Source organism: Stegostoma tigrinum, chromosome 32 (genome assembly GCF_030684315.1).
Source record: "Stegostoma tigrinum isolate sSteTig4 chromosome 32, sSteTig4.hap1, whole genome shotgun sequence".
NCBI classification, from domain to species: Eukaryota; Metazoa; Chordata; class Chondrichthyes; order Orectolobiformes; family Stegostomatidae; genus Stegostoma; species Stegostoma tigrinum.
The window spans coordinates 11,594,363-11,617,179 of record NC_081385.1 but is presented as its reverse complement, the minus strand read 5'-3'; the positions used below and the strand labels follow the sequence as shown (position 1 = coordinate 11,617,179).

General features: G+C 43.3%; 1 protein-coding gene across 4 annotated transcripts in view; it reads right to left on the bottom strand.

The window, feature by feature from the left end:
* Positions 1-4,546: 4,546 nt before the first annotated feature.
* Positions 4,547-22,817, bottom strand: part of LOC125466844 (glucose-6-phosphate exchanger SLC37A4-like) — a 33,603-nt gene continuing 15,332 nt past the window's right edge. For 3 of the 4 annotated variants that reach the window (XM_048561939.2, XM_048561938.2, XM_048561940.2), the window contains exons 4-9: positions 21,583-21,829; positions 18,246-18,404; positions 15,691-15,776; positions 13,552-13,665; positions 10,594-10,732; positions 4,547-8,250 (exon numbers count right to left, since the gene is read on the bottom strand). In XM_048561939.2, the coding sequence (XP_048417896.1) occupies positions 8,084-8,250; positions 10,594-10,732; positions 13,552-13,665; positions 15,691-15,776; positions 18,246-18,404; positions 21,583-21,829 (912 nt within the window). In that variant the 3' untranslated portion in view covers positions 4,547-8,083. The other variant, XM_048561941.2, reaches the window with a different exon arrangement.

Here is a 22,817-nt window from a genome sequence, read left to right as displayed (position 1 = left end):
CATTGGTGTCGGCTGAGTATTGCATTGAACTTAGTGCTGGGTATAAAATCGCTCTGCTGAAAGGAAACTTTTGGAAAATGAGAAGTTTTTTTAACTACCCATTCCAGCAAGGAGAGCTTGTTTTTTTTCAGTACTGCTTCCAGGGTAGGAGGAACAAGTGTGAGTACCAATGAAGGATAAGCTGCAGAGCGTGACTGAGTTTTTTTTTATATTAAGGTTTTATTCCTGTCCTTGTATTTGGGATCTGACTTAGCCTAATGGAATTCAGGCATTCGATGGGAAAAGTCTGCATGTGCTACTTCCTCCCAGGCTGCTCACTAAGGACACTGCACTCGGCAGGATTCTCTTCTCAGCGGAAGCTTTTGGGTGTGCTTTCTGAAATTACTTCATTTTGTTTTGGTAAACTACAGCTTCCGTGGTCTTACACTGTCAGCAGCAGGTTCTGATGTGAACTCACTGCGTGGATTAGAGCTCATTCACTCCCTTTGCTTTCAGGTGAAGACCCTGATCTCTTGGTGCATTGTGCCGAGAGTTCTGAGGTGCTAGCATGAGGTGGATAAGGCACAGTTGCCAGTTGCTGTCGTTTGAAAAATATTGGCACACCCACCCACACAGTCTCTGGTCCACTCTGCAAGATTTCAAAGCTGTTCCGAGGTTTATTACTGACAGGCTAACTTGGATAGATACGGATTGGATGCAGCCTAGTCTGCTGAATGGAAGGATGCTACATCAGTGTGCTGTTCTGCTGAGGATATGGGAGACATGTTATTAGGGTATTGTAAAGGCCATTTCATTCTACAAGGTGTACGTAATATTTCTGATGTAACTAATTGTCCCGAGGGGTTTCAAAAGAACATTTCAAAACAAAGTACAACACTGAGCAACAGAACGCAATACTGTATCAAGAGGTCCAAAAAAAGCCCAGTTAAAGGGAGAGTTTATTTTAATTATCTTAGTCAACCTGTTATGATGCACATCATAGCAGATGGGGCTTGAGCCCAGGACTCCTGGCTCAGAGGTAGGGACACTGTGGCACAAGAGGAAGATTTTATGCAGTGTCTGAAGGGAGGAAACTATGGTATTGCAAAGTTCGTGCTCAGTAGGTAATGATGCCCATGCAGTTGAAAGCATCAGATTCTGAGGGATCTGACAGAATTGAGGCTGAAAGGATATTTTTGCTTTTTGGAAGAGACTGGAAACTATGGTGGGGGGGGGGGGGTTAAGATAAGGGATCTCCCACTTAAGTGGAAAACATTTTTCTCTCCATTCCACATTCACAATCCTGAGTCATCCTCAGAGTCCAAGACAGACAAGATCATTCAATATTCTTAAGGGAGGGATAGGTAGATACTTGACTGAGAAGGGAGTTGAAAGATAATTGTGGTAGACAGGAAGGTGGAGTTGAGGCCATAGTCAAAGGAGCTATGATTTCATTGAACAGCAGAAAAAACCTTTAGGTGTTGAACTATTCCTCCTGTCGGGTTGGGGGGGGGGGGTGGGAGTGATGTTGTTGAGCTTGGATGGCTGGTTTGCTATACATGTGACAATAACAGCTCAGATTCAACTCCCATACTGGCTGAGGTTATTATAAAGGACTTCCACTCTCAACGTCTCCCCTCGCCTGAGGCGCAATGACCCTCAGGTTATACCACCACCCGTCATTTCTGTCTAATGAGAGAGAAGCTTACGGTCCAGTCAGACTATGTCACATCACCTTTACTCCTGTTCTCAAATTTTTGTATGCTTAAGAGACAATGAGTGGAGTAATTTTAATGGCGCTGGAGGAGATCACGGAAATAGAGGGATGACCTGAAAGAGGGATAAGACTTTAAAATCAAGAACGGTGCTCCACCAGAAGCCAAGTTGGTGAACACGAGGCTGACAGAAGAACAGGATTTCAGATGAAGTAACGTAAACTGCACGATTTTAGATAACAAAGTTTATAGGTGATAGAATATGGGATATCAGCAAGGCAGTGCATGGGAACAGTCAAATATCAAGGTAAGAACGTGAATGAAAGTTTCACCACCTCTGTATCTAATGACGAAATGCACTGCCATGGTGGAGGCAAGATCAATTGAGGCATTCAAGATAGTATTGGATTATGATTTGGATACAAATAGTGTGCAAGAGTACAGGGATAAAGCAGGAGATAGGTTACCCTTAATGTTCTGCCACTGAACCAGTTTTGTATTCAGCTTGCTATGATCCTCAGAATATTGTGTTTTTATTTTTTTTTAAACCAGTCTTTCATCTGGGACCTTGTTAAAAGCTTTGCTAAAGTCCATGTAGACCACATCAACTACACTACTCTCAGCCAACCTTCCTTGTTATTTTCTCAAAAAAGTAAATCTGAACAAGGTCTTCCCTGAACAAATTCATGTTGACTCCTTAATTAATCTGTTTCAGCATGTGACAGTCTGTCCTGTCTCAAATTGATTTCAGCAGCTTTTTAAATACTGAGGTCAGACTGATTGGACTGAAATGATCAGGTTGACCCCTCCTTCCCTTTTTAAGCAAAAGCATTACATTAGCGGTCCTCTAATCCTCTAGCACAATATTTGTATGTATTAAGAATTGAAAAATGATGGTTTCCACCTTTCCTGCTTTTAACAGCCTGGGTGAATTTCATCCAGCCCTGATGATAATTCACTTTCAACGATGGTAATCTGACAAATATATCCAGTGTCCCCATGTTCATCATATCCACTGTTTTACACTCGTGCTCCTTAGTTACAATATCTGTATTGTTCCTCTGTCTTGTGAATACAAACATAAAATACTCATTAAGAACTATACCTACACCTTCAACCTTACACATTGGTTTCTTTGTTTAATCTTTTGCCTATTCTTTCCATAGTTGTCCTCTTCATCTTCATGTATAGATGAAACGTTTTTATGTTTGTCTTGATTTTGCTTGCTAGTGTTTTCTTGTGCTTTCTCTTCTGTTTTCTAATTTTGCATTTGTTTTCAGCCCTCCACTTTCTATACTTTTTAGTTTTCTGTCGTGCCGAGCTGTCACTGTTATGCAAGAGCTTTTCTTTTCTGCCTTATTTCAACCTATAACCTCCTTGGCGATTGGAGCTTCTAGATTTGTCTGTCTCAGCTTTCTTCTCCCTTTCAGAATTATCCACTCATTCTTTTGTCTTCCATTTTCATTTCTGATTTTATCCTAACTGAACCTATCCTCTGATCTCTCCTTCAGCAAGGCATTTGATAAGGTTCCCCATGGTAGGCTCATTCAGAAGGTCAGGAGGAATGGGATACAGGGGAACTTAGCTGTCTGGATACAGAATTGGCTGGCCAACAGAAGACAGCGAGTGGTAGTAGAAGGAAAATATTCTGCCTGGAAGTCAGTGGTGAGTGGTGTTCCACAGGGCTCTGTCCTTGGGCCTCTACTGTTTGTAATTTTTATTAATGACTTGGATGAGGGGATTGAAGTTTTCAGACGACACGAAGGTTGGAGGTGTCGTTGACAGTATAGAGGGCTGTTGTAGGCTGCAGCGGGACATTGACAGGATGCAGAGATGGGCTGAGAGGTGGCAGATGGAGTTCAACCTGGATAAATGTGAGGTGATGCATTTTGAAAGGTCGAATTTGAAAGCTGAGTACAGGATTAAGGATAGGATTCTTGGCAGTGTGGAGGAACAGAGGGATCTTGGTGTGCAGATACATAGATCCCTTAAAATGGCGACCCAAGTGGACAGGGTTGCTAAGAAAGCATATGGTGTTTTGGCTTTCATTAGCAGGGGGATTGAGTTTAAGAGTCGTGAGATCTTGTTGCAGCCCTATAAAACTTTGGTTAGACCGCCCTTGGAATACTGCGTCCAGTTCTGGTCGCCCTATTATAGGAAAGATGTGGATGCTTTGGAGAGGGTTCAGAGGAGGTTTACCAGGATGCTGCCTGGACTGGAGGGCTTATCTTATGAAGAGAGGTTGACTGAGCTCGGACTTTTTCCATAGGAGAAAAGGAGGAGGAGAGGGGTCCTAATTGAGGTACACAAGATAATGAGAGGCATAGATAGAGTTGATAGCCAGAGACTATTTCCCAGGGCGGAAAAGAATAACACGAGGGGTCATAGTTTTAAGCTGGTTGGAGGAAAGTATAGAGGGGATGTCAGAGGCAAGTTCTTTACACAGAGAGTGAGAGCACATGGAATGCGTTGCCAGCAGCAGTTGTGGAAGCAAGGTCATTGGGGACATTTAAGAGACTGCTGGACATGCATATGGTCACAGAAATTTGAGGGTGCATACTTGAGGATCAATGGTTGGCACAACATCGTGGGCTGAAGGGCCTGTTCTGTGCTGTACTGTTCTATGTGTCATGATGCTGTTTTATTGAGCTGGTGTTGGTCCGATGAGCAAAATGGCGTCCTGTGCCCTGCCAATTCTGTGACGAGACCTGAACAGAGTGCTTGATACTGACACTAGGAACTTTGATATGGAAAATCTTTTCATTCCTCAACATCCTGATGGGCACAAATTCTCTTTTAATAAAAAAAATGTATTTGTACCGAGGTAGAAGTACCAACACATACAGACCTGCTTTATTATGAAAGCTTTTTAATACCTTGTTTAAATTCAATATATTGTCACATTGATTTTTATTCCATTTAAAAAAAAGTACTTCATTGTACTCACAATTCAGCTTAATTGGTGAATATGGAGACTGAATTGTGTCCAAACAGCATTGGTTATAATTCTAGAGCATTTGGTCTGATCACAGTCACTGGGATATTTTTATATCATGACAGAGTGTAATTCTCAAAGTACTCAATTAGTCAACACTGAACTAAGCTTTAGTGCTCAAAATTGTTGCAAACCACAGTCCCAGTTTGATAACAAGGGGGTCATTTTTGTCTTGTATTCCAGTGATTGTGGACAGCTGACTTCCATTCTTTGCAGAGATGACCCATGTCTGTAGAAATTCTTGTAGTGCAGTATTCCTACCTCCGGAGTAGGAGACCTGGGTTCAAGTCTCATTCTCTCCAGACACTTGTAATAACATTGGTAGACAGATTGATCTGAAAATGTCTATTCTGTTGAAGGATGTCATGTGGTTTAAAATATACCCCTGTCTGGAAGTGACTCAAGGGCAGTGCAAGATTGTAACTGAGATTGTAATTTCCAGCACCTTGTAATGTACTTGATTCATACTGCAGTCTGAGCTCCAAAACTGTTATAGAAATAAACTTTTCTCAGCTCTTGGCTGCAGGACCTTCTGTAAAAGACTCTGTTATTCAAGCCTCAGTGAAAGCTGTTGGCTCTGACACTTTGCACAAGCTTTACTGAACAGATTACTATATTCACCAGTGCCTACTGCAGTCTGGAAGCTACACTCAAAATACTGAGTTGATTCACGTATGTGTTTAAGATATAATTACGGGTTGCTATTCACACTGAATTATTTTAAAAGTGCATTTTTATTTTGAATTGGCCACCCTCTTTCCTCCTGCACCGTACTCCAGCAAAAGGATATGTTTCAGTACTTTCACCTATTGTGACAGCAGCTGGTATTACTTTAAGTCACTGACTACTGTTTTCTATTTTTAATACATGAATTAAACATTAAGAACTTAATTACATTTTCATTGTTTAAAACATTGAATCCTATTCTAATTAAGCATAATTTAAGCATTAAAACAGCATTAGTGTACAATTTTAATTAACTACATCAACGTGGAAATTCAAATTTAGGAGTACAAATGTCTCTTTAAAGTTATTGCAATGATATACAACAGGATTTGATACTCTACCCAGCCACCCTCAATGTTTAATGTAAATAGTGTTCAGTTGTACCAAGACTGATTGATTTGAAATCCACCTCTGTACCCAGGTATCTCAGCACTGCCATTCATTTGTACCCTGGATAGGTTAAGCAATCAGGCCAGAATCCACTCCCATCAAACTCAATCTCAGCAATGGAAGAGATGCAGAATAGAGGTTCAACTGTTTTACACTGAGGGAAGCACTGGAAGATGAGTCACTGTGCACTGCTTTCAATCGCCAGATGTACAACACAAGCGTATTATTGACAGCAGCTGTGGGGCAGAATGTCTGGCTTCTCTCTGGTACAGAGTACAGTGTGCTAACTGGGATCTTGTAAAAAGGAAAAGGTTGTTCCATATGGGGGCCAAATGAACTAACCACAAAAGTAAGATGATGTGAATGGAGCCTTAGTTACTCCAAATACATTTTAACCAGTACAGGCTGAGATTGCATGACACTAGATAACTACTTGCTGTAGTTGAAATGCCACTTGTCTGCAATGGTTACAACTAGTGTTTGAATTCTTCCTATGTGGTCAGATGGTTCTTGAAACAACCACACATATTTCACTTAACTGTTAATATGACAAATTTTGAGCTGAGCTCGACATTCCAGTACACTGTATCCAACTATAATCCCAACGTTAACACACACTTTTTGTAAAGGTACTTCACAGTATTCATCTGTATCACTGTTGACATGTAATTGATTATCTTTTGTTCTTTAAGATAGTTGACCATCAAGAAGAACAGGATGTGGTTAATAAGCTCTATTCAATAACCAGTTGAGACAACAGACTGAGATAAATTTTGAATGGGACTGGCAACAAAAGGAAAAACTCACCAAAAGGAAGCTGCTGTCACATCACATGGGTAATGGCTCACCAGCTGAGCTTAAAAAAAATTCTGTTCCCACATTACTGAGAGTCATTATACTATCTGATGTCAGTGCGTGTTCTAATCACAGACTACACAGGGTGAAGACACCAGAACCAGAAATAAAATATACAAGACACCATGGAGACAATCCTGGAGATTACATCATGTGATCTACAAGATACAACACTTATCTCCTGCATTGAGAGTTTACCAATCTCAGGACCAATCATCAAATCTTAACTGGGACGATCAAAGGCTTGGACATATTGAATGAAACACGTCAGTATGTGGTTCTATTGTTGGTTGTGTTGTTGATCTTTGACCCTTGTGGATATGATCACGTGGTCCTACGTTACAACAGCAATCATACTTCATTGGCTGTAATGTAGTTAGGTAGCGAGTTAATTCTTATGCATGATCTATAAACTCCATGGCTGCCAGGTTTTCCACCGTGGGGTACAGATTAGAATCAACTAGAGTCAGTGGAAGATGTATTTTAAAACAGTAGCACGATTATAGAGAGATGGTCTTGTCGTGGGAGCATCCCTGTCTTTGAACCAGAAGCTTGGGGTTCAGTTCTTATCCCAGGGCTTGAGAACCACAGGGAATGCTGCAAAACAGGTTGATTAAGAAGGGAAAATTTTGATTAAGAGGAAAAGTGAATGCACTGGTCATTCTTTTGTTCCATTAGTTGCACAAGGTGACATTTACAAGGCTTGCTATTTCTTCCCCTTCTGAGCATTTAATCTAAAAATCTCTCTAAAATACCTACAGCAGGCAGTAAAAGGAGGAGATGCTCCAACACAGTCAGGCATGAGGTGCGGTCACCCCCAAGCTATAGCCTCTGGCAGGAAAGGCAAGCTAATGAAGGAAAACAAAAGCGTATGGCTCCTCCTGCAGCATTAGGTGTGATAACTCGTCTTCCAAGATGATGGAAGACAGCAAGCAGTTTAAGTGACGTTGTTGATGGGGTCCTACGGAAATCCACCCTTGACAACTGCATCCTCCCATTCACCCTCTGCTGTGATGTTGCTGCCTGTCCCACTCTCAATGCTTCCTAGCTCCTGTTACAGCTGGTGTGCACACTAGAAGTGAGTACTATACAGTCCAGGCCAACCTTAACATGACCAACCAAACCACTGAACTGGAAGAAGGAGAAACACTGTAATCTTTTAACACAAAGACGAATAAAATTTTCCAGGTCATTTCTGACCCGCAGCCCAGATACACTTTGAATATCTTGGATAAATAGCTGAACCTCACACAGCAAAGAGGGTGAAGGGGTCGGAGATGTAGATGTGGAAAAGGGAAATTTAGTGATGGGATTTGCTGGAAATGGACTCGCAGTAACGGGGATATCAGAACCACACCCTCATAGGTCTTTAGCAATATGATGACAAGCAGCAGGCTCTCTATTGGGTGAGTGTGGCTGAATTTCAGTCAATTTTTTTGGGAAGGCGGCCCATCTTGGTCCGGATGTTTCTCAGCAGGAAAAAGGCCACTGTGGTGACAGCGCAGGTGACCTCTGCAATCCAGAACGCCATGTCCCAGCTGTAGACCTTGGCAATCGAACTGAATGGGAAGCCAGCCAGGAACCCCCCCACTGTGAGACACAAAGCAGAACTGTGTTACCAATGAATGCTGCAGGTCAAGAGAAAGATTTGAACTAAATACATGGAGGTAGTGAGAACTGCTGATTGCTGAAGTCAGAGGAGATTACACAGTGTGGAGCTGGAGGAACACAGCAGGCCAGGCAGCATCAGAGGAGCAGGAAAGTTGATGTTTTGGGTCAGGACCCCTTTTTCTGAAGAAGGGTCCCGACCCGAAACATCAGCTTTCCTGCTCCTCTGATGCTGCCTGACCTGCTGTGTTCCTCCAGCTCCACACTCCGTTATCTTCAACTAAATACATGGTTTGAATTCCCACAACTCCTATTAAAAGAGTTTTGATTTTTGGCCACCATCAGTTACCCCGTGGACGAGGGTGTGAAGAGCTGTTAGTGACCAAGCGTGCAAATTATTAATATTTGTTCACAGCGTGAGGACGTCACTGACTAGGCAGCATTTATTGCCCATTTCTAATCACCCAGAGGGCCGTTAAGAGTCAACCACATTGCTGTGGGTCTGGAGTCATGTTGGCCAGACCAGGTAAAGACGGCAGTTCCCTTCCCTAAAGGACATGAGTGAACCAGATGGGATTTTCCAATAATAGACAATGGATTCATGGCTATTACATTCCTACTTCCAGGTTTCGGTTAAATTCAAATTCGACCATTTGTCATGGCAGCATTCAAACGCTGGTCAACAGAACATTACTCAGGTCTCTGGATTAACAGTCTAGTGATAATACCACTGGGGCACTGCCTTCCTCAGTTTTTAGTAGAGTCAAGGTAGATCTAACTTGGCTGGACCATGGTAAAGTTCCCTCTGTCCCAATAACATGTAGCTTCCCATGTAACCCACGGGGTAGCACAGTGGTTTAGTGGTTAGCAGTTCTGCCTCTCAGTCTTAGGGACCCAGGTTCGGTTCTAACCTTGGGTGACTGTCTGTGTGGAGTTTGCGCAATCTCCCCATGCCTGCGTGGGTTTCCTCCAGTTTTCTCGCACAGTCCAAAGATGTGCAGGTTAGGTGGACTGGCCATGCTAAGTCACCCACAGTGTCCAGAGATGCACAGGTTAGGGTGGATTAGCCATGGGAAATACAAGGTTACAGGGCTGGGCTAACAGGATGAGTGTGGGTAGGATACTGTTTGGAGACTCAGTGTTGACTTGTTGGGCTGAATGGCCTGTTTCCACAGTGCAGGGATTCTACAATCAGATATTCATTGTTAATTCACTGCATCAGCTATCTCCACAGTCAGTCTAAAATTGCTGATTGCAATTATTTGCAGCTGACTTTTTTGGAGCTCTGCCCACCTGTGACGGGATTAAGACCGTCCAAACTGCACACCCAGCAGAGGGTGTAAGGCAGCTATCATTCCCAGAGTCATTGCCAGAAATGTGCAAATCTCTGTGGCTCTACATATAGCAGTTTCAGGAAAGGGTTTCTATTATTCATTGTGGTCTAGAAAAAGGCCCTTTGGACCATCTTTTCTGTCCCTCTGAGGAACTGTTTGGTTTTCACGTGCTTTTTGGGCAGTTACAGTGGCACAATGGTTAGCACCGCTGCCACACAGCACCAGGGACCTGGGTTCAATTCAACCTTCAGGCAAGTGTGTGGAGTTTGCACATTCTCCCTGTGTCTGCATCAGTTTCCTCCCATAGTCCGAGGATGTGCAGTGTCGGTGGATTGGCCATGCTAAATTGCCCTTAGTGTTCAGGGATGTGCAGGCTAGGTGGATTAGCCATGGGAAATGTGAGGTTATAAGAATTAGGTGGGCTGCTCTTCAGAGGGTTGGTGTGGACTCAAATGAGCCCAACGGCTGTTTCCACATGACTGGAATTTCATGAATTAATATCCCGGCTGAGATTAGGTGTAATTGTATGAAGAATTATGCTCTTGGCCTGGCCTGCACTCCTTTCCAGAACATGTGTTTGGAAAGGATTTTAGCCCTGGAGAAATTTGGTTCCTTCTTCACAATCATTCCAAAAGTTAACAATTTCAAATTAAGTTCGGACTTATTCCTGCTCCAAATGCAGTAAAATTCCAAATGTGGTGTGAAACTGTCTGCTGGAGAATTAAACAGATAATCTTATGCAGGAATTCTTCAGGGCATCCACTAGTTTTTCCCAACAGTCTTCTGTTGATATTTGGGGAGGATGGGCTGGAGAATCCCAATGAAAGTTTACTCAAAATCCAAAAACGTGTTCCAATCTCAACCCAGAAAGAATACTGAACCCTAATCTCTGCAACAGTACAATTTAACTTTTGAGTGCCACAGAATAGGGCAGTGTTAACAATGCCAGGTATAAAAGTTGAAGCCGACCGCAATCACTTCCTGTTCTTACCATTTGCCATCAGAGCCACAATAGCATGAGATGTCCCTGACAGATTAGAAGGTGCTGATTCATTGGCTATCACTCCAAACAGTGCAATTGGCCCATAAGAACAGAAGCCAAAAGTAGCTCCCAAGGACAGAATCCATAGCTATCAGAAAAGAGAAAGGTGTTAAAAATGCATCAAGGTTGTACAATTCAAAGTTTGCTTTCATTATACAGGGGGTTTGGGCCTCATTACCAAGGCCAGGGTATGTTGTCCACCCCTAGGTGACCATGAAGATGGTGAACCTCTGCAGCCCAATGGAGTGATGGCACAACTCATCAGCTTCTTTGAAGGCAGTTCCCTCAGACTGGGGATGACTTCCTTCCAAACTTGAGCTGTGGGTCTAGAGATGACTAAGCAGTTCAATCCTGGATCTGTACACACTGCCCCTCGTGGCCTCGAGATTCCAACCAGTCGGGGAGGGGTAGTTGCATTCTTTTCATGGATATAGCCTTTAAGTGTTTAGCTTGAAGTAGACAGTAGCTGTCCTCCTGCTGCTCAATGTAGAGCTTCACATTTCTGATCCAGCAGCAGTGAAGGAACAGTAATAGGCTTCCAAGTCTGGATGGTGTGAACCTTGGAGGGCAACTTCCAGAGGATGGGCTTCCAATGAATCTACTAACTTTGTTCTTCTTGAAGGTTGAGGTAACGGGTTTGGAATGTGATGTTGAAGGAGGTTTGTCAATGGTACATGTTGCTGTCCCTCTATGGCAATGGTGAATGGGCTATTGATCATGTTGACTGCATTGTCCTGGATACTGTTGAGTTTTCCTGACATTCCTGACTGGGACTGTGTAGATGGTGGAAATGTTTATGGGGGACAGGAAGCGAGCCATCCGTATCTTATCAAAATTTCCTCATGTTTGCAAGTTCCATCCATCCTTGTGATAAGTTCTTTTATATTTCTCATCCGTTGCATTTTAAGTTACAGTAGAAGTACAAAACTATAACTCACTACACTGGACTCACACTGAATGATTGTAAGCTTTGAATAAATGTTGGGGAATGTTCATGCAAACACGCTTCTGCGCATATTAGAAGGTAAACGTAACAGGGGTTTAGAAAACTGATGCCGAGAAATGAAAGGCAGGAAAGCAGAGGGAGCAAGGAATCACAGGGGAGAAAAGAGTGAGAGAGAGAGAGATCTCGTCTCCTGTTAAGTTGGTAATGTGAGTCACAGGCAAGAAGATTAATGTCCAGATCTCAGTCCCCTGAGGAAATAAAGAGGAAGAACAGGCAATCACACAGAGGCAAGGAAATGTACAGGAAGAAAAAAGTTTTCACAAGAATTTTGGTGATTATGTGACTGAACACAGAATGCTTGGATGCCCTTTTGTTTCTGTGCCTCTCTCTGCAAAAGCAACTCAACTATTTCTGACTTCTGCGCTGTTTCCCTGTTGCCCTGCAAATTGTTACACTTCAAATCTTGATCCAGGTCCGTTTAGTCGAATCTGGTTCCACCACATTGTCAGGCAGTGCATTCCAGATCCTAAACACTCACTGGGAAAACTTCCTTTCCTCCCCATATTATCTTTGTTTCTTTTGCTGGTCACTTTAAATCAGTATCTTCTGATCCTTGATCCTACTGTCAATCCTTCCCTGTCTCTGTTCTTTTCAGACTCCCTCACAATTTTAAACATCTCTATCAAATCTCCACTCAATATTCTCTTCTCAAAAAACAACAGTTCTAGCATCTCCAATCTATCTAGAGAACTGAAGCTCCTGAATCCCAGAACTAATCCTATAAATCCTTTCTGGACTCTCACTAATACCTTTGCATCATTCCCGAAGTTCAGTGTACAGAGCTGGGCACAATACTGCAGTTGAGTCTGAACCACAGTTTATATAAAGATGCAGCGTAACTTCCTCGCTATTGCACCAAATGCCTATATTTATGAAGGCTTAGCAATTTTAATGCTTTACTAACCACTTCTAAAACACCACTTCAAGTAGTGTAATGTTATCCTTAATTCGCATTGCAGCCTCTTCTCCATTCTTTCTATCCCTAAATTTCCTGAACACACTGCATCCAGGAATATTTAATAACCATTCCTATCTTTTTTAAATGCCAGGTCTCTCATCACCATGACACCATATTCCCTACAATAACCCATCAGCTAGCTGGAGACTTCCATCCCAATGTAAATACTGAAATTGACAGGATCAAAACCTTCTAAAATTTATGATAAATTTGATTGAAAGCCAAAAGTTTGAATCTGATGAAACTTGGCAGGTCTGGAGTTGACCAAACTGGACTGGAAACATTAACCCTGCTTTCTCTCCACAGATGCTACCAGACTTGCTGAGTTTCTCCAGCCATTTCTGTTTTTGTTTCAGATTTCCAGCATCTGTAGTTCTTTATCTTTTAAAAAGAAGAAATCTGATGGCTGCCCATTAGCTCTGAATTCTGTGTCCCTCCTGGTGGGATTCACGGAGATGGCACTGAATAGATTGCAATGTAAAAGGTGGCTGACTGGCCAGGCAGAAGAGGTAGAACAGTTTTACAGCACCAACCCCACCTTCCGAAAAAATAAAGAGTTTATGGAATGAGACGAATGCTAGTCAGGAAAATTCATGCAGACCATCCCAGCCCTTGGTGAACTGTAACATCAGAGAAAGCTCAGACACCCACAACACCTTTGACAAAACAGCAGCATGAATTAAACCCTCATTCAGGACGAAAACCGAAAGAACTGCGGATGCTGTAAATCAGGAACAGAAACAAAAGTCGCTGGAAAAGCTCAGCAGGTCTGGCAGCACCTGGGAAGAAAAATTCTGAGTTAACGTTTCGGGTCCGGTGACCCTTTCTGAGGAAGGGTCACCAGACCCAAAACATTAACTTTGAATTTTTCTTCACAGATGCTGCCAGACCTGCTGAGCTTTTCCAGCAACTTTTGTTTTTGCTGCTAGTTCAGGATGGTTACCTGGGTAGACTCTGCAGTCACTGTGACTCTAAAGAGGTACATTGATATAGCCATTCCAGCCATCATGGAGAGCAAGAGTCCATGGCGAGGATTTCCGTGGCTTCGAAGACCACTCTGGAAGACATTGACAGAAACAAAGTTTTTCTTTGGGAAAGGGTTTTGTTTTACGAAAGCAATGAATGACTGCCTTTTTAAAAACACAATACACACAGTAAAACTGTTCTAAATGGTAGGTACTTTTGGCATTATATCCCAAGCAAAAAGTGTTCAGGTGAAGCAACGTAAGCAAAAACTGAAAGAACTACAGATGCTGTAAATCAGGAGCAAAAACAAAGTTGCTGGAAAAGCTCAGCAGGTCTGGCAGCACCTGTGAAGGGAAAAACAGAGTTAACGTTTCGGGTCTGGTGACCCTTCCTCAGAACTTTTCCAGCAACTTTGTTTTTGTAACTGAAAATTAAAGCTCACCCTACAACATGAATTACAATGTGCCTTTAACTTCACCTACTATACCCCGACAGCCATCCTGTAAAATGACTCAAACTTACCATATGATGTCCTAGCTTCAGGGACCCACTTTTCCTTCTGGTAGTCTCTCAAAGTGTGGAGGACACTTCCTACTGAACAAAGCCATGGAAAGAATTGCATTGCGATGATTTCTAAATGAGGAGAGGCCACTGTGCTGCAGTTACCACGTGGTTCTGAGTGACTGGGAGACTCTCCTGCCCTTACACCTGTCACAGGAATATCAGATGGATTTACAGGTAGACAGTCAACCTGTTTGGCCATGTCATGAACACATCCTCTGGGAGGTGGACGCAAAACTGTAACTTCTGACCCAGAGGCAGAAATGCTTCCCGCTGCAAGACAAGGCTTTTCAGGGGCACAAGCTAATTGCAGCTGGGTACAATTTCATGCAAACATCCTTTAAGTTCAGTATTCTGGGCTCAGTTGGAACCCTTTTCTGGCATTTTACACAAAGGTAACAGTTCAGCAACATTTTGTTATAAAAATGTAAAATTTACCTTTTGATAAGCATTTCTTAAGAATCACAGCAAAAGGTGGGGATTGTTCTCTGTACCAAGTGCCCTTATAAATATTTACAATTTAAAGAGATATTGAGGAATACATTTGCCCTGCTGCAAGATATCCAGTTACGTGCGAGAATTTTATTCCAAGTGCTTTTAGGCTTTCAGCTCACACTCATACATTTTGAAGTGAAAACTGTCACTTTAGACAAACTGAAAGACTGACTATTAGGCCAAAGTTAGAAAATTGTGCTATCTTAGCCCTATTATGCATTTAATTAGCATTACCCTTTTCACTGTGATATCTACCTTTCATTTTAAAATGGAAAAACACCAATTTGAAAACGTACTAACTCACAACTTACTTTGTCATATCAGGAATGGACGGTCAGGCAATATCCACCCCCACTGCCCCAAAATCCCTGTAATTCCGCATGGGATTTTTTACCATGGCTAACTCACCTGAGGCATTGAAGCTTAAGTGGGTTAGCCGTAGCTCTGTTGAGGAACGAAGGCACCCGATCAAACTATCCAAGAGGCACAGAGGTGGAGATGTTATCCTCCTGAGACACCGATGTACCTCTGTTAGCTGCCTGTCCCTGGCAGGAGCCTATTATCATCGTTAAAGAATTTGAGCCAGTCATTTCCAGGCCAAAAAGATAACTAATCTCCTTAATATCTCCAAGGAATAGCCAGCAAAGTGATAGAATATCCAACAGGATCATTCAGAATTGAGTGTGCATTGCAGCATCGTGTCCAATTCTGACACTTTCGGTGGGAATGTGAAGGATTTCGAAAAGGAGGACAATGAATGGTTACGATCTGCAATGCATTTCCTGCACACGTTAGAGGCAGATTCAATCATGGCTGGCAAAGGTAATTGCATAATCAGTTGAAGAGACAAAACATTGCAGAGCTATGGGATGCGGGTGGGGGAGTGGGGATTGAACGAGCCAAGGTGCCGTTGCAAAGAGCGTAAGGCCGAATAGCCTCATTCAATGCTGTTATAATTCTGTGAAAACCAGTAAACACAATTTCACATTTGTTGACTGTACAGACCTCTCACGCAATCCAATCACCCACCTGAAGCATTCCAACACTGGTCTGTACATACCCGAGCAACAGCTTTGTCAGAAAGGTACCCAGCTGCCACACTGCCCAGCAAACCACCAACCTCCAGGGCACTCATGAATGAACTCCCTGCAAACATAAAAGGAAGATGTTGCTACAGAGTTCACTAAAGTCAGGAAGGCCCAGGGTTTGCTCCTTATCAGCACCAACGAATCACTTCTAATGGTTTAGGGAAAGGATCAAAAAATGAAATCAACTGAGATTGCTGCTGGTCTTCACCTGTCTCGCCCTGAAATAAGCCAGTGCAGTGCAAACCAGACAAATCAAGGCTGGCTCTAGTCTGTCCAGCTCAATACTCCGTCACACATCTGTCATTGTAAGAGCCTCAAGACCTTGTCTTTGATTAACAAAAATAACTCATTCTAAAATAAGAATGGAATCCAGGTTTGTGTAATCTTTGGAACTGCCTGCAATGTTGACCTATATGCAGTTACAATGCAATGCCGCCAATAACAACTTGAATTTCCATTATGATTTAATGTTATAAAATGTCACAGGCACCCTCGGCTCAATGAGACGGTTGAGAGTCCAAATTGTGCATCACGAGTTGATACATGGGGAAGATGCTTCAGTTACACAGGCCACTGGCGAGACCACATATAAGTACTGCGTGCAATCTTTTTTTTATTTGTTTGTGGGACTGGACAGCGCTGACTAGGCTGGCATTTACTGCCTGTTCCTAGTTGCCCTTGAGAAAGTGGTGGTGAACTGCCTTCTTGAACCGCTGCAGTCCACTTGCTGTCAGTTGACCCACAATGCCCTTAGGGAGGGATTTCGAGGATTTTGACTCAGTGGCAGTGAAGGAATGCTAATATATTTCCAAGCCAGGGTGGTGACTGTACCCGGTGTGGCTTCCTCTACATTGGGGAAACCACAAGGAGGCTTGGGGACCGCTTTGCAGAACACCTCCGCTCAGTTTGCAATAAACAACTGCACCTCCCAGTCGCAAACCATTTCCACTCCCCCTCCCATTCTTTCGACGACAAGTCGGTCATGGGCCTCCTGCAGTGCCACAATGATGCCACCCGAAGGTTGCAGGAACAGCAACTCATATTCCGCTTGGGAACCCTGCAGCCCAATGCTATCAATGTGGACTTCACCAGCTTCAAAATCTCCCCTTCCCCCACCGCATCCCAAAACCAGCCCAGTTCGTCCCCTCCCCCCACTGCACCACACAACCAGTCCAGCTCTTTCCCTCCACCCAGTGCACCCCAAAACCAGTCCAACCTGTCTCTGCCTCCCTAACCTGTTCTTCCTCTCACCCATCCCTTCCTCCCACCCCAAGCCACACCTCCATCTCCTACCTACTAACCTCATTCCACCTCCTTGACCTGTCTGTCTTCCCTGGACTGACCTATCCCCTCCATACCTCCCCACCTATACTCTCCTCTCCACCTATCTTCTTTTCTCTCCATCTTCGGTCCGCCTCCCCCTCTCTCCCTACTTATTCCAGAATTCTCACCCCATCCCCCTCTCTGATGAAGGGTCTAGGCCCAAAACGTCAGCTTTTGTGCTCCTGAGATGCTGCTGGGCCTGCTGTGTTCATCCAGCCTCACATTTCATCATCTTCCTATGTGCCAGGTATGATACCAACCACCGGACAGTTTTCACACCTGGTTTTGCTCCTGGTGTACCCTCCTCACACCCCATTGAACCAAGGTTGACCCCCTGGCTTGACAGTAATAGTTGTGTGGGATATTTTTAGGACAGAGGTAGATAAGATTCTTGATAAGCAAGGGGGCAAAAGGTTATCAGGGTAGGCAGGAATGTGGAGACATCACGTCAGCCACGACCTTATTCAAGTGGCAGAACAGGCTCAAGGGGCCAAGTGACATACTCCTGCATCTAATTTGCATGTTTGTAACCTCGGTATATAACACATTATTCCAGTACAGTGCATGAAGATGCAATGTTGAAACTGCTGTTCTACATCACTGCTGCTACGTATATGGTGGGGAGAGTAAGGTTAGAAGATTCTAGAACTAGTTCAAGTTGCCAAAAGTCCACCCTCAAAACAACACCAGCAAAGACAGAAACCCAAGCAGAATATTGCAGGTGCTGGAGATCTGAAATAAACGCAGAAAACACTACAGAAACTTCGCAAGTCTTGCAGTATCTGTGGAGAGAGAAAAATAAAGTTAACATTTCAGGCTAAAGAGCTTTCAGCAGAACTGGGATACTTTAAAGGTGTTATCCACTTCGCACATATTGTCTCTGAGGGAGGAAAACAGAGGTCTGCAAGATTCCTAGATAACAAGGTGTAGAGCTGGATGAGCACACCAGGCCAAGCAGCATCAGAGGAGGAGGAAACCGGACCTTTCAGGTCTGTACCCTTCTTCTGACCCGAAATGTCAGCATTCCAGCTCCTCTGATGCCTCTGATACAGGCCTGCTGTATTCATCCAGGTCTATACCTGGTTATCTCAGATTCTCCAGCATTGGCAGTTCCTACTATCTCCGTCAGCAAGATTCCTTTTGCTTCCACACAATTTACATCCATTCATCTTAATTTATTTGTCAAACATGTCAACCATCTTACCAAGGAGTGCACTCTGTCCCTTCTCCTGAATGAGGAAGAGTTGCCCCCAGTCAGTGCAACAGGTCTTCACTCCAAACACTACCAGGTACCCAATGTTCAAGACCCACAGGTATGGGGTCTGTAGCAGTTCCTTCACAGTACTCTCGTCCCCAGTAGAACCTGTGTCAACGTAGGGAAAGGGGGTGGAGGGGTATGGATAATATGTTTAGAAAAACAAATGTTAATTGACTGGTGAAGTCAGGACAGTAACAGATCTCACAGCTCAGCTCTGCATTGAATACTTGGCAACTGACAACAAATGTATATTACACACATATTACACTGAGCATGCATTTCCTGCCAACCTTAGTTTTTTAATCATGGTCTCATTTTTGCATTAATATTTACCAGGATGAATGACTACATCAACATTTCCAATTGTCATCCAAAACATTAACCAGCTGAAACAAGCTACTAACAGAACAGAACCTTCCCCCTTACTGAGTGGTGTGTTTCAGTTATGAAACTCCATTTTTACTGATATTCACAAGTGCTTTTTTTTTGAGTTTCATACGGACAGTGACTAACAAACGGGGAGACCAAGACAATCACATCAAGGTTTAAAATCTCAACTGAACACTGGGAAAGAACTTCTAACTCTAGGCACGCCTGACACCAGCTTTCAGCTATTAACTACTGCCTCGAATCCTGTCCCAGAAAACATGCTGTTCTCTTTATCAGGAAACTAGCTGCTGTCTCATTGCCTCATCTCAAATGCGCACATCCACCTCCTCCTTCCATTGTCTGTCTGTGCGTCCCTGGTACTTGAAGCTAAAGGTTGATATTAATAAAGCAATGCTGGCAAACATCCCTGCTGGCACAGTCGATCAATGTATTGCCCAATTTAGTATTTGGGTAAAAAACACAGGAGTTGATCCCATGCTCTGTGCTGAGTCAATTCCCTCAGTTGCTCATGACAACTCAAATGAGGAATGGCAACTTGGCTAACATTTAGCCAATAAGAGTCAGAGAGGTTTTACTCATTCCCTGGCCAGTTGGTGATTATTGGACACTAATACTTTTTTTTTATTAGTCAGTTTATTTACAGAACACAGCATTACATATGCCTGCTTCTCACTTAGCAACCTCATGTCCCAGCAGTCTCTCTTTACTAGCACTGCAATTACTAAACTATACAATGCCCTTCACTTGTCTGGGTGGCAGAAATCTGACATGGAGTCTTTTAATGTTGGGAACCCACTGCACTGCAGCTACCATCGACCAGGCAATTCTCCTGCACTTAAAAGCCTGCCAGAGGCACACTGGAGGGATCTGGAGGTTAATTATCGAACGGTTTAGCCTTGCCACAAATGCACCTTTCTTCATCATGAAGGTCCTTGAGTGGGATTTGAACCTGGAGCTTCTGGCTGACAGTCTGGGACACCATTCACTGTGCCACATGGGCTTTTTGTGGACTGAACGTAACTCTGACAGAGTTAGTGATATAGCTTTCTTTCAGCAAAAAGCGAAGTATTTCCACCCCCCTGACAACCCATCCTTTCCACAAAGAGAGGGAGGTACATGTGAAATTCCAAATCAAGTCTCAAGAAATGCACAATACGATCTAATGCCCAAAATCACAATACATCATGATGGGCAAAAAGTACTCTTTCTTTTTACACACCATTAACAAAGGAGGTAATACCAGGGCAGCATGGAGGAAGAAGCGATTCTATTATGTACCATCCTCCTCCCTCTCAGTGGGAAGGTTGGATATTCAATACAGCGCATGTTAAAACCACCTCCACCATGAGGAGTATCAAACACGACTTTAATTTCCAATCCATGCCAACATCCTCAACTTAAGTGAAAACATTCACTGACAAATATTTTTTAAAATGTGAAACTTCACCTGGAATTAACTCAATTGCAAGACCCAGTTTCTACAAATGTTTGAAGTCCATTTCCATTCAATCCCATGAAAAGATCTCAGTATAGTCCCCTCACAGATGTATCTGAACGCTACCAACGAGGCCACAGTGCACCCACTGGCTTGATGACTCATACTATTGCCTGGAAAAGACGATGTTTTTCAATGGGCATTTTATAGACAGACTCACTTGCCAATGTGATGTTATTGTAGGTTTCTGAGGGAGCAAGGTATTTGCGTGGTTATGGATAGGGTCTTTGCTTGAAGAGTGGCTTACAGCTAATATAAGCAGATGGAATTTCTCCTCCTCCCCCTTCATTTTTCAAATGATTTGGTGCCACAAGACAGCAGCACCACAAGCGATGTTTTTATTCTTGCGAATGTTTGGAATCCTCAGTCGTTCTACATTAATGCAGGAGGATACACTTGTTTGTCTCTTACAAAAAAAAATTCACAAAATCTTTCCCATTGAATGAATAGGTCAGTCAGCCTCTCAGCTCGTTCTGCTGTTCAATGAGATCTTGGCTGATATCCCATTTCCAAAGACTCATCTGCCCCATCTCATAAAACACCAAAACAAAATCTACCAACTTCAGACTTCAAATTAACAACTGATCCTGTATTAAGTTAAGATACATTAGACATTAGCAGCTGAAAGCCTATGCCTAAAGTGGACACGTTTGGAAATCAGCAGAGGTCAGGATTGCTTTTGCTGCGATATATTTCAAATAATACTCAGTTTTTAAGTTCACATTTATTCACGGTTCTACTGGAGAAGATACATTAGGGCTACAGACTCTATAGCTCTGGGGGCCACTCGCCAAAGAAGAAGAACCTTCAACAGGGGAGATGGTGGTGTAATGGTAAGGTCAGTGGTCTCGTAGTCCAGAGGCTGGGGCTACTGCCCTGGGGACCCAGGTTTAAATCTCACCATGGTAGCTGCTGGGATTTTAATTCAGTCAATAAATCCGGGATTGAAAACTGCCCTTAGAAAAAGTGACCATAATGACTGCCATCAATTATTGTAAAAACCCACGTGATTCACTGATGTCCTTTAAGGAAGAGAATTTTCCATCCTCAGCCAGTCTGACCTTGCTGAAGAGCCACATCAATGTGGCAGACCCTCAAATGCTCTCTGAAATGGGACCAGCAAGAAACTCCATTGAAGGGCAATTAGAGATGGATAACGAATGTTAGCCTGGTCATTGACACCCCTGAAAAATTAAATGAAAATAGCCGAAGGGAGGGGGAAATTAGGAAAGAAAATAACAGTACAACATTCTCAGCTTGATTTAATACCTTAAGGATGGTTTGAAGGGTAAATCTTGCAGGAAAAGTGAAAATGCCAACAGGTGAACAATGCTGGGAGAGAGAATAGGAGGTTTAATTAGCCAGACAATCTAACAATTAACTGGGGCAGTATAGTACCTTTCCTGCTTCCTTTCTTTAGGCTTGGCTCGATGTTAGGTAGTCCGACATCCATGGGCTCATTAATGATGAAGATCAGACAAATGAATGCCAACACAACCGCAATGGAACCAGAAAGCGAGAGGGTTACACGCCAGCTGTAGCTAAGGGCCATCGTCGTGGCGATGAGAGGGCCGAGGCTGCCTGCCAAATTCATGCTGGTCGACAAAACAGCCCACCATGTTCCAAACTGTGATGGCTCAAACCACTATGAAGAAGCACAAGTAATCAAGCCAGAAAAGAGAAGAATGTCTGTATTATACACACAGGGCTTGAACTGAATTCAAGGTGCTTCCCCCCCCCCCCCCCCCCCCCCAAACTATCTGGTCTGATTCGTTTACTGCCAGCTCATGCCAATAATTAACAAGGGGCAGCAAAGTGGCTCAGTGGTTAGCACTGCTGCCTCACAGAGCCAGGGATCCAAGTTCGAGTCCACCCTCATGTGACTGTCTGTGTGGAGTTTGCACGTTCTCCCTGTGTCTGCGTGGGCTTCTTCTGTGTGCTCCGGTTTCCTCCCACAGCCCAAAGATGTGGAGGTTAGGTGGATCGGCCGTGCTAAATTGCCCGTAGTGTGCAGGGATGTGTAGATTAGGTGGGTTATAGGGGGATGGGTCTGGGTGGGGTGCTCTGAGGGTCAGTGTGGGCTTGTTGGGCAAAAGGGGCTGCAGGGATTCTTTGGATTCAGTCTGGTCTAACAGACTCATTGGGAACTCTACAGCACACTGAGTAACAAATTCAAGATGAACAAGGCCATTTACAATAATAGTAGATTTCTTTCAAATCAATAATGATGAAGGCAAACCTGAGGGAGCAGGGGGTTAAACTGCTGATACAGTTTAACAATTTTTGTAATGTACCTCATTGGTGACCCCCTTAACCATCTCCAATGTCTTGCAGTGTGTTAACACATTAAAGATTTCACTCAAAAAGAAGTTACCATTATTGTGAAAGTCTCCCACACAAGATACTGTTAAGGACAACGGATAACTTTTAAGTGTCATTTGTAGTTTGCTCATTGAAAAAGGGAACATGGATAATGTTGGGATAAAGGGAATAAAGTGACTTTAATTTCTTTTCTGGGTTTTGTGATGAAGTCTTTCTAAGCTTTTTAATCAGTGTATTTTTTTTTCAACTTCTTGTTTGATAAATGTTTTGTTGATTGAGTTCAAAAGTCTTTGGCAGCCTCTTGTGAATGG